This window comes from Lemur catta, chromosome 12 (genome assembly GCF_020740605.2).
Source record: "Lemur catta isolate mLemCat1 chromosome 12, mLemCat1.pri, whole genome shotgun sequence".
In the NCBI taxonomy this organism is placed as follows: Eukaryota; Metazoa; Chordata; class Mammalia; order Primates; family Lemuridae; genus Lemur; species Lemur catta.
Window position 1 is genome coordinate 65358051 of NC_059139.1, and position 12571 is coordinate 65370621.

The window sequence follows — 12571 nt, forward strand, 5'->3', positions numbered from 1 at the left end:
TGTTAAGCAGGTTTCCCTACTGTAGGATTTTTAGGGCTTTTTATATGCAAATATATATTGTTAAGTCTGTTAGATTTCCCAAACTTATACAGCTGCAGAACCTTTTCACGTGGGGTCTGGGTTACCTATTTACTTGAAACCCAGTTTTTAAACCACTGAATGTAGTGTTGGCAGTCAGTTGGAAAACAAATTAACAGATTCCTGTGTGGAGAATGGCATGGAAAATATCAGAATATAAATATATTTATAGACAGAATGAGTGACAACTGGAAGAAATAATGATTCCTTGGAGTTGCCTGAAGTTGTTGCTCTTGCTGAAGTGATAAACCCTTCAAAGAAGGGCTTGCTAACCACAGCACGGTCCTCGTGACACCCCTATAAAAGCACCACACTGTTCCTTCACCCCATCCCATGACTTCCCTCTCATCCTCCTTCAAGCAATTGCACATCACAGAGAGGCACTCCGGCCCTGATTTAGAAAACTTGAAAGACATAGGGAAGAAAACCACGTGAGTAGTATCCCAGGAATGTGGAACCATGCCACTGCAGTGACACAGAACACCTGAACAAATTGTGGGGAACAAGACTGGAATGCCCCCTCCTCACCCTGACTGTCATTATTATTATTACAATAGTTAGGGGTTTCTTTCTCTTAGAAACTTAAAGATTTGGAAAAAGTAACATGAACTTATATGTACCCCCTCCACCTACCCCTAACGTGTACAGCAGGGAAATGATTAGATCAAACAACAATTTAAAAAAAAATTTTACTCTTAGGAAATTAACAATCTAGCAAAGAAAAAAAATTATTAGTGTCGACAATATAATTAGTAAAGTAGAAAAAAGTGATTATGATAAGCAAATAATGAAAACAGAAAATTATTTAGAGAAACATCCCAAGAACCTTGGAGGAAAAATATATACTGGCTCATAATTAATATTCAAATATTTTTAAAAGCAGCTACTGTACATACCATGCTCTTTAATCATAATAAAATAGAACAGAAATTCTATTTAAAAAGAAAAATTTTTAAATATTCCCCTAATAATATTGAAATCAAATTCATAATAGACTTAAAAAATCAAAGATAAGACATTATAAATAAAAATCTTTGAGTAGCAGCCAAAGCAGTATTCTTGAGACACATTTATTGTCATAACCACCTTCATCAGTAATAGAGAAAAACAGAAACTTAATATAATGTAGTGGTACATCAAACAAATAATCAAATAATTGTCCACATAACAGTTATATTTGAAATTTTACATATATTTATGTTATAAATAAAAACCTTAAAAAAATAGGCAACCCCTTAATGTGTTAAAGAGTATTTAGTTTTAAGAATCAATATTCAATATCATGCTAGAGGAATTTCCTTACAGAAACTATGAAAAGTTTAGTTTATTGTCACTTAAACTTAATGTTGCATGGAAGAATCATTAACAACACATAAAAAGGAAATGACAAACATTAAAAAGGAACACTTTAATGTATTTGTAGATATCACTATTTGTCAATAACATTAGGTATGCTATGTACATTAACAATAGATTAGAACATATAATTAATATGAGATATCAGATCTATGTAAAGAAAACTTCAAAAGGAGAAATGATTAGAAAAATAAGGACATGAAGAAACTGAAACCCCTACATTAAGACAGTTTAAATGTATCATAAAAAGAATGACAATTCTTGCAAGTCATTTTATAAGCTAATTTTTTAAATTAAAATAGCAATAAGGTAGTTTCTATAACTCAATATTATTTAAAAATATATTTGTACAATATAAAATATGAAAAAATATTAAAGTATTTTTCAGTATTTTTAGGGCAGATTAATCCAACTAAACACTAGGATATGTTACATAGTCGTAATAGAAAATACAGTACTGATGCAGAACACAACTCATAGGTCAATGCAAAACAAATTTAGAAGTGGATATGAATGATAGACTTAGTATTTTTAAAAAGAGAAAAAAATATTACTTTCATGTAGTTTCAGATTAAATGATAATATATATAGATACAGCTTTGCAAAGCAAATTTCCAGATGATAGATTATTCCATAATTGGTATTAAAAGGCTTAAATAATGAGTCAATAAAATATTCAGTTTAAGAAGTAACAATAGAAATAAATATTTTATTATGTTATTTTTTTTATTTGACAGTTGTAATAGAAGCAAAGATTTCCCATAACTAAAAATGAATTTTATTTAATATGTTGTATTTTAGATTACCTAAGATAGTACATTCTAAAATGTCTTCATAGGGTATCAATTGACATTAAGTATCTTATATTTATCTAAATTAGTTTATATAATGTCTGGTAATATTGTATATTATGCTGAAGTAACTTTCTTAAAATTAGTATTCTTTAATGTTCTTTTCCCCATCCTTTGGTAAAATTTTCTGTTTTCTTTTTCTCAAAATAAAGTACCCATAATTGGAGCTTCCAAAGAGTTCTGGATTTGTTTCTGGTTTTCCATCAACAATTATAGCTAAAGTTTTGTCAAATTAAAGGGAGTATTTGAATATGAAGTACATATGCATATTTTAAAAATTATTTCAGAAAGATTCTAGAATAATATTCAACATTGAGAAAGAATAACAAAATTGAAACTTCATACTATATACCACAATATATTATACAAACAACGATAGCACATTTTATACCTATATTATCAGAAATAAAATTATGTGATAAAAATCTAATTCTGACAAGCAAGGCCCTGGGGGGGAGGAAGTCATTGCTTTTAGCAGTATAATTCCTAGCAACTTTTGAGAGCTCAGTTTGGCAGAATATAGCCAACATCATAAAAAGACCCACTTCTAGAACTTATTCAAAGCAATTTTTTAAAAAGCTGAAAACCTGTAATTAACCTAAATGTACAATAGGAAATATGTGAACTCTGTTGAACCATATTTAGAATAATAAATATGAGTATGAAATAGAAATAGGAAATTATATAAAAAATACTATAGAGAAGGAAGTAGAATAAAAATTACTTTTAAGATTATATGTTACTATGAGACTATTTGGATCAAGAGAATAAACAGTGCTAAAGCTAGCTTAAGAGCTGTATTTAAGGGATGGCTTTGTGGGCATAATTTTATACACAACATGTTACTGATAAAAATTTTTTTTTAATAAAAGGAATTCGAAGAGGCTAAACTTTCTGCTGTCATCTCTGACGTGGTTTCTCAAACCCCAGCTTCAACCACTCATTCTGGAGCCCCGCCCCGTGACACTTCGGTAAGCAACATACCGTATTTGAGAGATAAATATTTGTTTTTGCAGCAGCAGCAACAAGAAAGAAAATAGGGCACCTGCTTAGAGCAAATGAAAATAGACTAAATTATTAGGAAGATCAAGCACCATCTGTTTCAGAAGAGCTACGACTGGTGATTTAGGGAGATGACAGAGAATAACTTTGAAATGATGAAATGAAACAACATATGTGAAAGTATTTAACACAGTTGAGGAGCTTAATGTTATTGTCACTTTATTAGAACTGAAAGTGCCATAATGTGCATCATGTCTGTATTTGAAGTACTAGATTTGAAAAATTCTTTAGCTTGCCTGATAATTGATTTTCTCCTTTATATTTTTCCTAATACATGCTGTAATTTACTACCCATTATTTAACCTCAAAGTTTATTTTATGGAATTCTTGTGTCTGAATGTCTCAAAAAAATTTTTTTTACAAACCTATCATGGAATAGCACTGTTTTCCTCCCATTCACACCAGTAAAAGTTTGTCATTTCCGATTGCTAGCAATAGGAAAACCTCAGCAGCAATGTTGTTTTAATTATTTACATGTTCTGAGGCAAGGCTATGGGACCAAAGCTTTTCCAGACTTCCTTGATTAATTACCTGTGCAGTACCAAATTATACACTATCGAGGAGACCACGGCACATCAAAAGATAAAGGGATTGCCTTAAACCAGATCCCCCTCTCCTTTGGTGAACAGTGCCTCGTTTCCTAGAAGGAGATGAAGTAGCTCTAGTGAAGTCAGCTATGTTTCCATTCCTTTTGATGTAGCATCAAAGCATACTTAGTGCTGTAGTCTGAGATTCTGATGAATTTTCATCCTGTTGGGTCAGCCTCAAGATCATCTGAAAATATCCAGAGGCACAGATGACAAAGCCCAGACGAGGCTGTGGGTAGCTCCACCATCAGCAGCTATAATCCTGGGCTCTAATGAAGCACTTACAATCAGTAAAATGCCCTGTGGGGTGTGTGTGTGTGTGTGTGTGTGTGTGTGTGTGTGTGTGTGTGTGTGCAAACATACCCACGTGATGAAAGCACCTATGCAACAGAAAGGAAGACTCACTGATGACCAGGCTGCCATTCACACTCCCGTTCTTAACCCTCCAACACTCGGGCCAGAGGTTCTGCCCCTTTGGAGGCTGTTAGTAAACATTAGCAATCAAAAAGCTTTTGCCTTTAACAAGTAGGTTTTAAGAATGACACTTCTCTCATCACTTTGTCCATCAGAAAGTCTTGTTTTAGTTAATATTTTATTTGCGATATCACTAAAACTAAGCATAAAACTTTAAACAAATAAATAAATGTCAACTAAGCCATCACAATTCACGGGAGCTTTCTTTGATGGGGTTATTAGACAGTCACCAGCAGTGTTACATACACTGAAAGCATCTTAAGACATATTTTCAAAGAGCTGTATAATCAAATCACCCCAACAGGAAAAGCTGCTTCAGGAGGAAATGGACGATCGTGGATGTGACTGAGCAGGACAGGGGAAAGCTTTGTGTGTTGTCAGTCCCAAGACCTGGGTTCCATTCACTATTTAACAATATGTCTTCAAGCAACTGACTTAGCTTCCCTAAGCTTGCTTTCTGCCTCCAAAAAAACCCTTACTGGTTTACTCAGGGCCATTGTGGGCATCAAATAAAACTGGGTAATGTACATGCAAATGCCTTGAAAATCAATTGGAAAGTTCTGTACGGTGTAGGACAGAGCTCAGCGTGGTGTCTTGCACAGTGTTGTTAAACACATTTTAACTGAATTCATATAGAGATGGAAGTCAATATTTTGAATGCACTATGTCGAAAAATATTTTGAAAAAAACTTCTCAGGACTTCACTGTAATAATATTAATGTGCAATGTACTAAGTGCTAACATACAAGTACTGTTTTAAATGCCTTTTCAGTCACTTATTCTTCTCAGCAACCTAGAAGTATGGGTACTGTTATTATTCACACTTCATAGTCAAGGAAATTGACACTCAGAGGGATTAAATACCCCATGAGCTTCCTATGAAGCTTCCTAAAGGTGAAGAGAGAGAGAGATTCCCCATCAGTTCAGAAAGTCTTTGAAGTCTTTTGAGGCCCCTCGTCCCCAGTGTGGCAGAGAAGCCCCTTCCACTCTCATGACACTGTCTGGGCTCTCATGCTCTAGGCAGTATCGAGATGGCAGTGCTGGGCTCCACAGCTCCCCACCTTCTATGTTTTGTCATGCTGTGCTGTGTGAGATGCACCCTTCAGCATCTGGTCTTACAGCGCACCCACAAAACCAAAGGAACCCCCAAAATCCTGCTTCCTAACCATCTGACATCTGTGGATGTTATTTTCACATCCAGTTTTCTGATCATGTTTAATTTCTAAATGAAAGGAATGTGATTGGTTCATTTACTTCTGGACCCTTTAAGTGGCCTCTAGGTCACCTGCTGGGGTGTGGCCCCTGACACTACCACTAAGGCTCCTTAAGCTGGTGGGACCTTCACCAGGAGATGGCAGGGTGGGTAGAAGGTGTTGGACTGCAACCCTGGCAGGGTGACAGGTGCCGCTGCCCCTCCCTGATCTTCCACGCTCAGCCTTCTCTGACCCTGTCTGTCCCCTGCTCCACCCCAAGATGTCTTTCTCTTTCAAGGGAACAGGTCCCCTCCTGAAAAGATGGGGTTCCCAGGCTGGTTTGCCTCTGATACAGTTTGGCTAACCACTGACTCATTCAGAATTATTTATTTTTTAGCAGAGTGACAAAGACCTCGACGATGCCTTGGATAAACTCTCTGACAGTCTAGGACAGAGGCAGCCTGACCCTGATGAGAACAAACCAATGGAGGATAAAGTAAAGGTAGAAAAAAATCCATTAATAAGTGCAATTTTAATCCTTGGGTCTTGGTTCTATCATTGTCATAGGAATATTGATGGGAACTTAACCTATGTTTGAAAAATGGAATTATAATGATATAGAAAAATAAATCGGAACTCCAGTGGAGGGGGGAGGCCCCTGAATCTGTGAGGAAAGACCAGCCAAGCCTCACTGAGGCGGAGATGCTGGGGGGTAGGCACAGCTTACTCAGTGGCAGCTTTGCTCCCTGCAACGCAAGCGCTAGCACGTCCACTCAGGTCAGCGATTATCCTCACCCTGCAGCATTGCTGATAAATAGGCAAAGTTGTAAATGTTACCTAAGTGCCAAGGTTCAGTGGCCTGATTCTTTTACTTGAAAAGTGAAACTCATACCTTAAAAGAAAAGATATTTTACACCCTTGGGTTTTATCTCCTAACATGGTGTCTGAGGATAATTATTTAGCCATTTATTTCAATTTAAAATACAGATAGAAAATTCACAGATAGGGATTGACATATAGAAGAAGCATATGTGTTTACATTTTTTCACCAACTAGTAATCTGTTGAAGTCTTCCGTGTTGTTCTGCTGCTTAAAAAATAAAACCAGACCATATGCTTTGCTTCATAAATGTATACTAAATGCTGAGTGTGGCATTTTAGAATGTATTTTCTAAGTGAAGGAGGAAATGAATGTTAATTAATCTGCTCACTGTTAATAGGAAAAATCTAAAGCCGAACATAGAGACAAGCTTGGAGAAAGAGATGACACTATCCCACCTGAATACAGACATCTCCTGGATGGTGATGGGAAGGTAAACTGAGGCAAAAGCCTAGATCAGATTTTGCTACAAAGCTTTTTAAATTCAAACCACCCTTGAAATAAATAAAAGCTGCACCTTTTACAATAGCATAAGAACATGTCATGACTGACTGCTTTTAATGTGCCCCCAGAGCTGATGAACAGGCTGTCTGGAATTCTATAAATATCAATTTGAGCCAATATCATTTGCTATTCATATGCTGGGCTCTGTGGTATGAACAGGGTTGACTAATGTTCAGTCACTCACTGACACTTAAGAGTGACCCAAGAGATGTACATAGACGGATTCTCTTTTCAAGGGAAAGGCTATAAAAATGTCCAAGGCAATGGAATTTCAAAGGAATTTCCTCTGTGTAAGGAAAGCAGAAAAGGAGCTAGTGTTGGAATAATTAATAGCGTAAATAAATAAGGCAGCTCCAAGACTTGGGATCTCCCTTTCTTCTACATCATCACTAGCACTACTGAAAGTGAAGACAGGCAAAATGATATTCTCAGTAGCAAGTCCAGTTTCTGTGTCCAAAAGTCCTAGCTTTTGTCTCCAACGTGGAAGCCAGTTCTTAGGTCAACTCAGTCTGCTTCCCCCTCCCCTCTCCTCCCTGCCCCTTTCCTATTCAGCTCTTACTTTCGAGTCACTTAGATAAATAACCTTTTGCAGGCCTGTTCATCAAATAAAAACAAGAAAGAGCAAATTACATCCTTCTCTTTCTGTACTGATTCCCTCGGAGGGTAAGATGACTCTCTAGTTTGAACAGCACTGGCGGCCCCAGTGTCTCTTGTTACAGGAATCAATTCTCCTTGCTCTTGCTTTGGGTTTGCCTCCAGATAGCAGTTCTGCATCCTGCTGGAGTCCTCCCCGCTCTGATAGTACCACCTTGCCCTGTATTCACTGGGAAATGTATTATTTAATGCCCTTGCCTTCCAAGATGGGAAAATCCCTGATGAATTTCAAAGTGTAATGAGCTGTAGTAAATAAGACATAAAAACACCAGTAACTTTTTGTAACATTTGAAGTAGGATTATAAATGATAGCACATGATGGCAGAAAGTTCCTAGTGTTTCTTTCACTTCCAGGGCAGACTTTCTTAAATTTCCCCCAAGTCTATTGAGTAGAAGGGTAGTAATTAAGCAAAGCTGGTGAAGAAATAGTAGGGACCCGGGTTTATCAGTTAACTGCAAATCTGTACTCTGATTTATCCAAGTGAAGTCATTGATAAGAGATCCTATACATACCGACTAAGCCTAAGTAAACCTTTACAAAGATTTATGTTTAATCAATAGTGTACCTTGTTTTTAAGGACAAATCTGTGAAGCCGCCTACGAAGAAATCGAAGGAATCAAAGGTAATTACCAAAGTAGCATGTTTCTATTAAAAAAAAAAAACAGCCATGGCTTTATTTTGCATTTTAAAAAACTAAAATGTACTGGATGCCTACCCTGAGCTTGCTTGGTACTATGACAAGACATGCATATAAATGTGTGTGTCTATTAATGACCTCTCATTTAGTCCTCACTATAAACCCTTTCAGGTAGGCAGGACCATTTCCCAGGTGAGAAAACTGAGGCTCAGAGAACACTAAGCAACTTGTCTCAGAGTAAAAGAAAATAAAGCTGTCAAGATTTCATGTTTTACTATCTCCTTTACAATGCATTGTTAGAAAAAAAAAGTCAGCAACTTTTTTTTAATAAATAAACATCTTTTCTTTTTAAGTGATGTGGGAAAATGCCCTATATAGCATTTTGCCTTGTGCTGCTTTCCTGATGGTTATTTCTGTTGATATCTCAGAAAACTGCAGATGACAAAGACCCCATTGATGCCCTCTCAGGAGATTTTGACAGCTGTCCCTCAACTACAGAGACCTCACAGAACACAGCAAAGGTATTGTGCCTTTTCATATTGATCTTCTTTGAAATGCATATGTATGTGTGTACATAAATATAATTTTTAAACTATAGAATGAATCAAATGATACCATACAGAACCTGAAAATAGAGAAAGGAAAAAATATCTATACTTTCACTACCCCAAAAACAGTATTATTTGGTATATTTCCTTTGCCTGTTTCCATATGTATGTTTTATATAATTATACTGGTAGTCCATTTCTAAAACATTGCTTAATGTTATTTCGTAAATGTTTGTCATGTTGCTTTATAATTTCCATAGCCATCATTTTTGATTGCCACACTACATGGTTGTGTGACAGTAAAGCTATGTCTGTGTCCATTTAAAATGAGAGCAGTCCCTAACTGTACCAGGCCTTCTCGTGCTCACCTGCCCTTTGGGGTTTCCTACCCTTTCTGCCCAGCCCAACTGGTTGACGCTTCCTCATTGCTCAGGACGAAGCTCAAGTATCAGCTCCTTCAGGGAGACTGTCTTGTCTTACCCCTTCTCCCTCCCCAGGCCAAGGTGACAGGCCTCTCTTCCATGCCCTCCTTGCACTCTGGTTACCTGTCAGTGTATGTGTATTACACCACTGAGCTGTCACCTTACACAGTTGTGATATGTCCTTTACCTCTGTGCTCAGCATTCAACTGCCTGGTGCTTAGCAGGTGCTCAAAGCATGTCATTAAAAGCAAATGAAAAACCACTGTGCAATTCAACAAGTGTGGGGCATTTTACCTATAAACTACACACTCTGTCTCATAAATCAAACAGAAGGAAAAGTGAAATGAGTGCCTTCGCGTGATTTCCATTTAATTCTGCATATCTCAGTTTGCCATTGTTTTTGGCTGTTCTTAAGCATAGCTCCCAATCACTGAATTGCCAGTCCTCCCATATTGGGTTATTTACTTTCTAGACCACCTCAGCATCCTATTTCTCACTCCAGGTAACTCCCATATAACAACCTTTTTGGTGAATGGACTTTATATGTAACATGCTCCACCTTTCTGGGGTTGTTTCCATTGTTACATTTCTCCTCCATAACACTGAATACAGTGTCTTGCTTTTGCTCTGTTGCTTTTGCACCTAAAAGCCACTCCCAATAGAGACAAGCTCTGTTTTTTTTTCCAGTTGATTTTGTTTTTTTGTTTTTTAAATAAATTTTATTGTATATATTTGAGGTTTACAACATGACATGGAATACATATAGCTGGTAAAATGGTTACTATAGTGAAGGAGATTAACATATCTATCATCTCACGTAGTTTTCTTGGGACAAGAGTGGCTAAAATCTACTTATTTAACAAAAATCTCTAATACAATACAATTTTATTAACTTTAGTCCCCATTTTGTATATTAGATCTCTAAATTTGTTCATCCTACATCTCTGCTATTTTCTTTCCTTTGACCTTCATCTCCCTGTGCTCATCCTCTCCACCCCATTTCACATTCTGTGTATTTGAGCTTTTCTCGTATATATATTCCACATCTAAGTGAGATCATACAGTATGTCTCTTTCTGTGCCTGGCTTATTTCACCTAGCAAGATGTCCTCCAGGTCCATCCATGTTGTGGCAAATGGCAGGATCTCCTTTTTTAAAGCTGAGTAGTATTCTGTTGTGTGTATCTATACTCCACGCTTGCTTTATCCATTCATCTGTTGATGGACATTTAGGTTGTGTCCATATCTTGGCTATTGTGAATAATGCTGCAGTGAGCATGGGAGTGCAGGTATGTTTATGAGGTGATAATTTCATCATCTTTTGGTATACACCAAGAAGAGGGGTTGCTGGGTCATATAGTAGTTCTATTTTCATTTCTTTAGGAACTTCCATACTGTTTTCCATAATGGCTGTACCAATCTACATTCCTACCAACAGTGTATTAGGGTTCCCTTTTCTACACACCCTCACCCACATTTGTTATCCCATAGATAAGCTCTGTTTTGTTGAGCAAAATAAGGTCTGGGTGAATCATGCATCATGGAAATTGGCAGAGCATCAGCGTAACCCACACTTCCCTCATTTTTATCCTTTTTACCTCGTGTTTTAACACTCCGGTGTACATTCACCATTGTTCAAAAAATCATGACTAAGGCCAGGCTTGGTGGCTTATGCCTATAATTCCAGCACTTTGAGAGGTCGAAGCAGGAGGATCCCTTGAGCCCAGGAGTTTGAGGTTACAGTGAGCTGTGATGGCACCTCTGCACTCTACCCTGGGTGACGATGCAAGCCCAGTCTCCCCCGCTCTAAAAAAAATCATGACTAAAACACGCAAACTCTTCCATTATTTAATTAAACTAGAGATCTCCAGGCTAGAAAGAATAGTCTGCATTAATTTGATTGTAGCCAGCAGTTAATAGCTAGGTAGATTGATAGTAGTAATAGCCTCATTACATCTTCTTTGCTTTAGGATAAGAGCAAGAAGACCACTTCCAGTTCCAAAGCACCCAAGAATGGAGGTAAAGCAAAGGACTCAGCAAAGGTAAACAGAGCAGTAAATATACTACACATTAGTTTAGCAATTACATGGAGTGGGGTTTATCACTTTAGTCATTTAATGTCTTACTGGAATCTATTTAGAATAAAAGGTTTTGTAAATCACTATTCCATAGCATACCTTGCTAAAGAAATTGAGTTTTTAAAGATAAAGATATATATACACACACACACACACACACACACACACGTACACAAACACACACACTTAAAGTAACTGGGGCTTTAAAAATCTAAATGAATGTTCTTAACACAACTCAAGTTGCCTGTGTTTCTTGCCCTTATTAAAATACCACCAGAGTAAGTATGTGGTCTATATAAATTTTAGGACACAAGTTGGGAGCTTTCTATTATTAAAATTACTCAAGCTGTGGTCAGAAATGAAAGTTGAATCAGACAATTCCAAGAACATCTGATTCAAATGATTATTACTACGATCCCCTGACTACAATGGGAAATTGAAGTGTGGCTTTAAAAACAATAGTCCAGTTGCATCAAAGCTCTTAATAAAAACAAGATATTGAAATCTTCCTACAGTAGATTCCATTAAAGGATAAAAAAACATAATGGCATAACTATCAATTACCAATGCTATCTCAGGTTAAATACTTATTTGCTTATTATTTAACTTCAGTTATACAAAGTACTTTATCAGCCCTTTAACAAATAATAGCATAACCCCACGTGACGAGTGAGTAGCTGGCCAGCCATGCTCCCAAGTACAGGATAAGGATGGATTGCTGTAAACACGGCCATCCAAGAACACCTATGCACCTTTTTTTTCACCTACCCTGGCCTTTAAAAAAAAAGTTTAAGAAATTTAGGATCCCTTAAGGTTATTTTTAAGCTCATAAACTTGAGGGGAAAGAACTCCTGGTGTTTTGGCCAAATGAAGAGAAACTTTGAAAGGACCATCTTATTTCCCCCACTGACTGCCATCCATCATCCCTTTAATTCTGAGAAGCCCCTCTCCTCATAAACCACCTCTGGTGGATCAGTTTTCTTAATACTTAATCCAGAAAAGAAAGAGCTCACTGATGGTTTTGCTTTTCCTTTTAGACAACAGAGGAAACTTCCAAGCCAAAAACTGATGAAAAAAATACAAGTTAAAGTTTACACTCTTCGGTAAGTTGAATGTAAATGGAGACATTCATTTAAATGACAACTATACCTTCTACCAACCTATGTGTTATAGTAAGAGAAATGAAGTCCACCCCTTGTGTATTCCATCCCCTCTTTATACTATGGGCATGAAATGCAAATTGCAAAAT

The 12571-nt window shown here is 36.8% G+C and overlaps 1 protein-coding gene across 9 annotated transcripts in view; it reads left to right on the forward strand.

Annotated features, from left to right (window-relative positions):
* CAST (calpastatin) overlaps nt 1–12571 on the forward strand; it is a 102347-nt gene that overhangs the window by 88205 nt on the left and 1571 nt on the right. For 7 of the 9 annotated variants that reach the window (XM_045566190.1, XM_045566195.1, XM_045566193.1 and 4 more), the window contains 7 exons: nt 3158–3256; nt 5999–6103; nt 6821–6913; nt 8217–8261; nt 8705–8797; nt 11215–11286; nt 12360–12425. In XM_045566190.1, the coding sequence (XP_045422146.1) occupies nt 3158–3256; nt 5999–6103; nt 6821–6913; nt 8217–8261; nt 8705–8797; nt 11215–11286; nt 12360–12410 (558 nt within the window). In that variant the 3' untranslated portion in view covers nt 12411–12425. The remainder of the gene's footprint in view (nt 1–3157; nt 3257–5998; nt 6104–6820; nt 6914–8216; nt 8262–8704; nt 8798–11214; nt 11287–12359; nt 12426–12571) is intronic. The other 2 variants (XM_045566191.1, XM_045566198.1) reach the window with 1 other exon arrangement.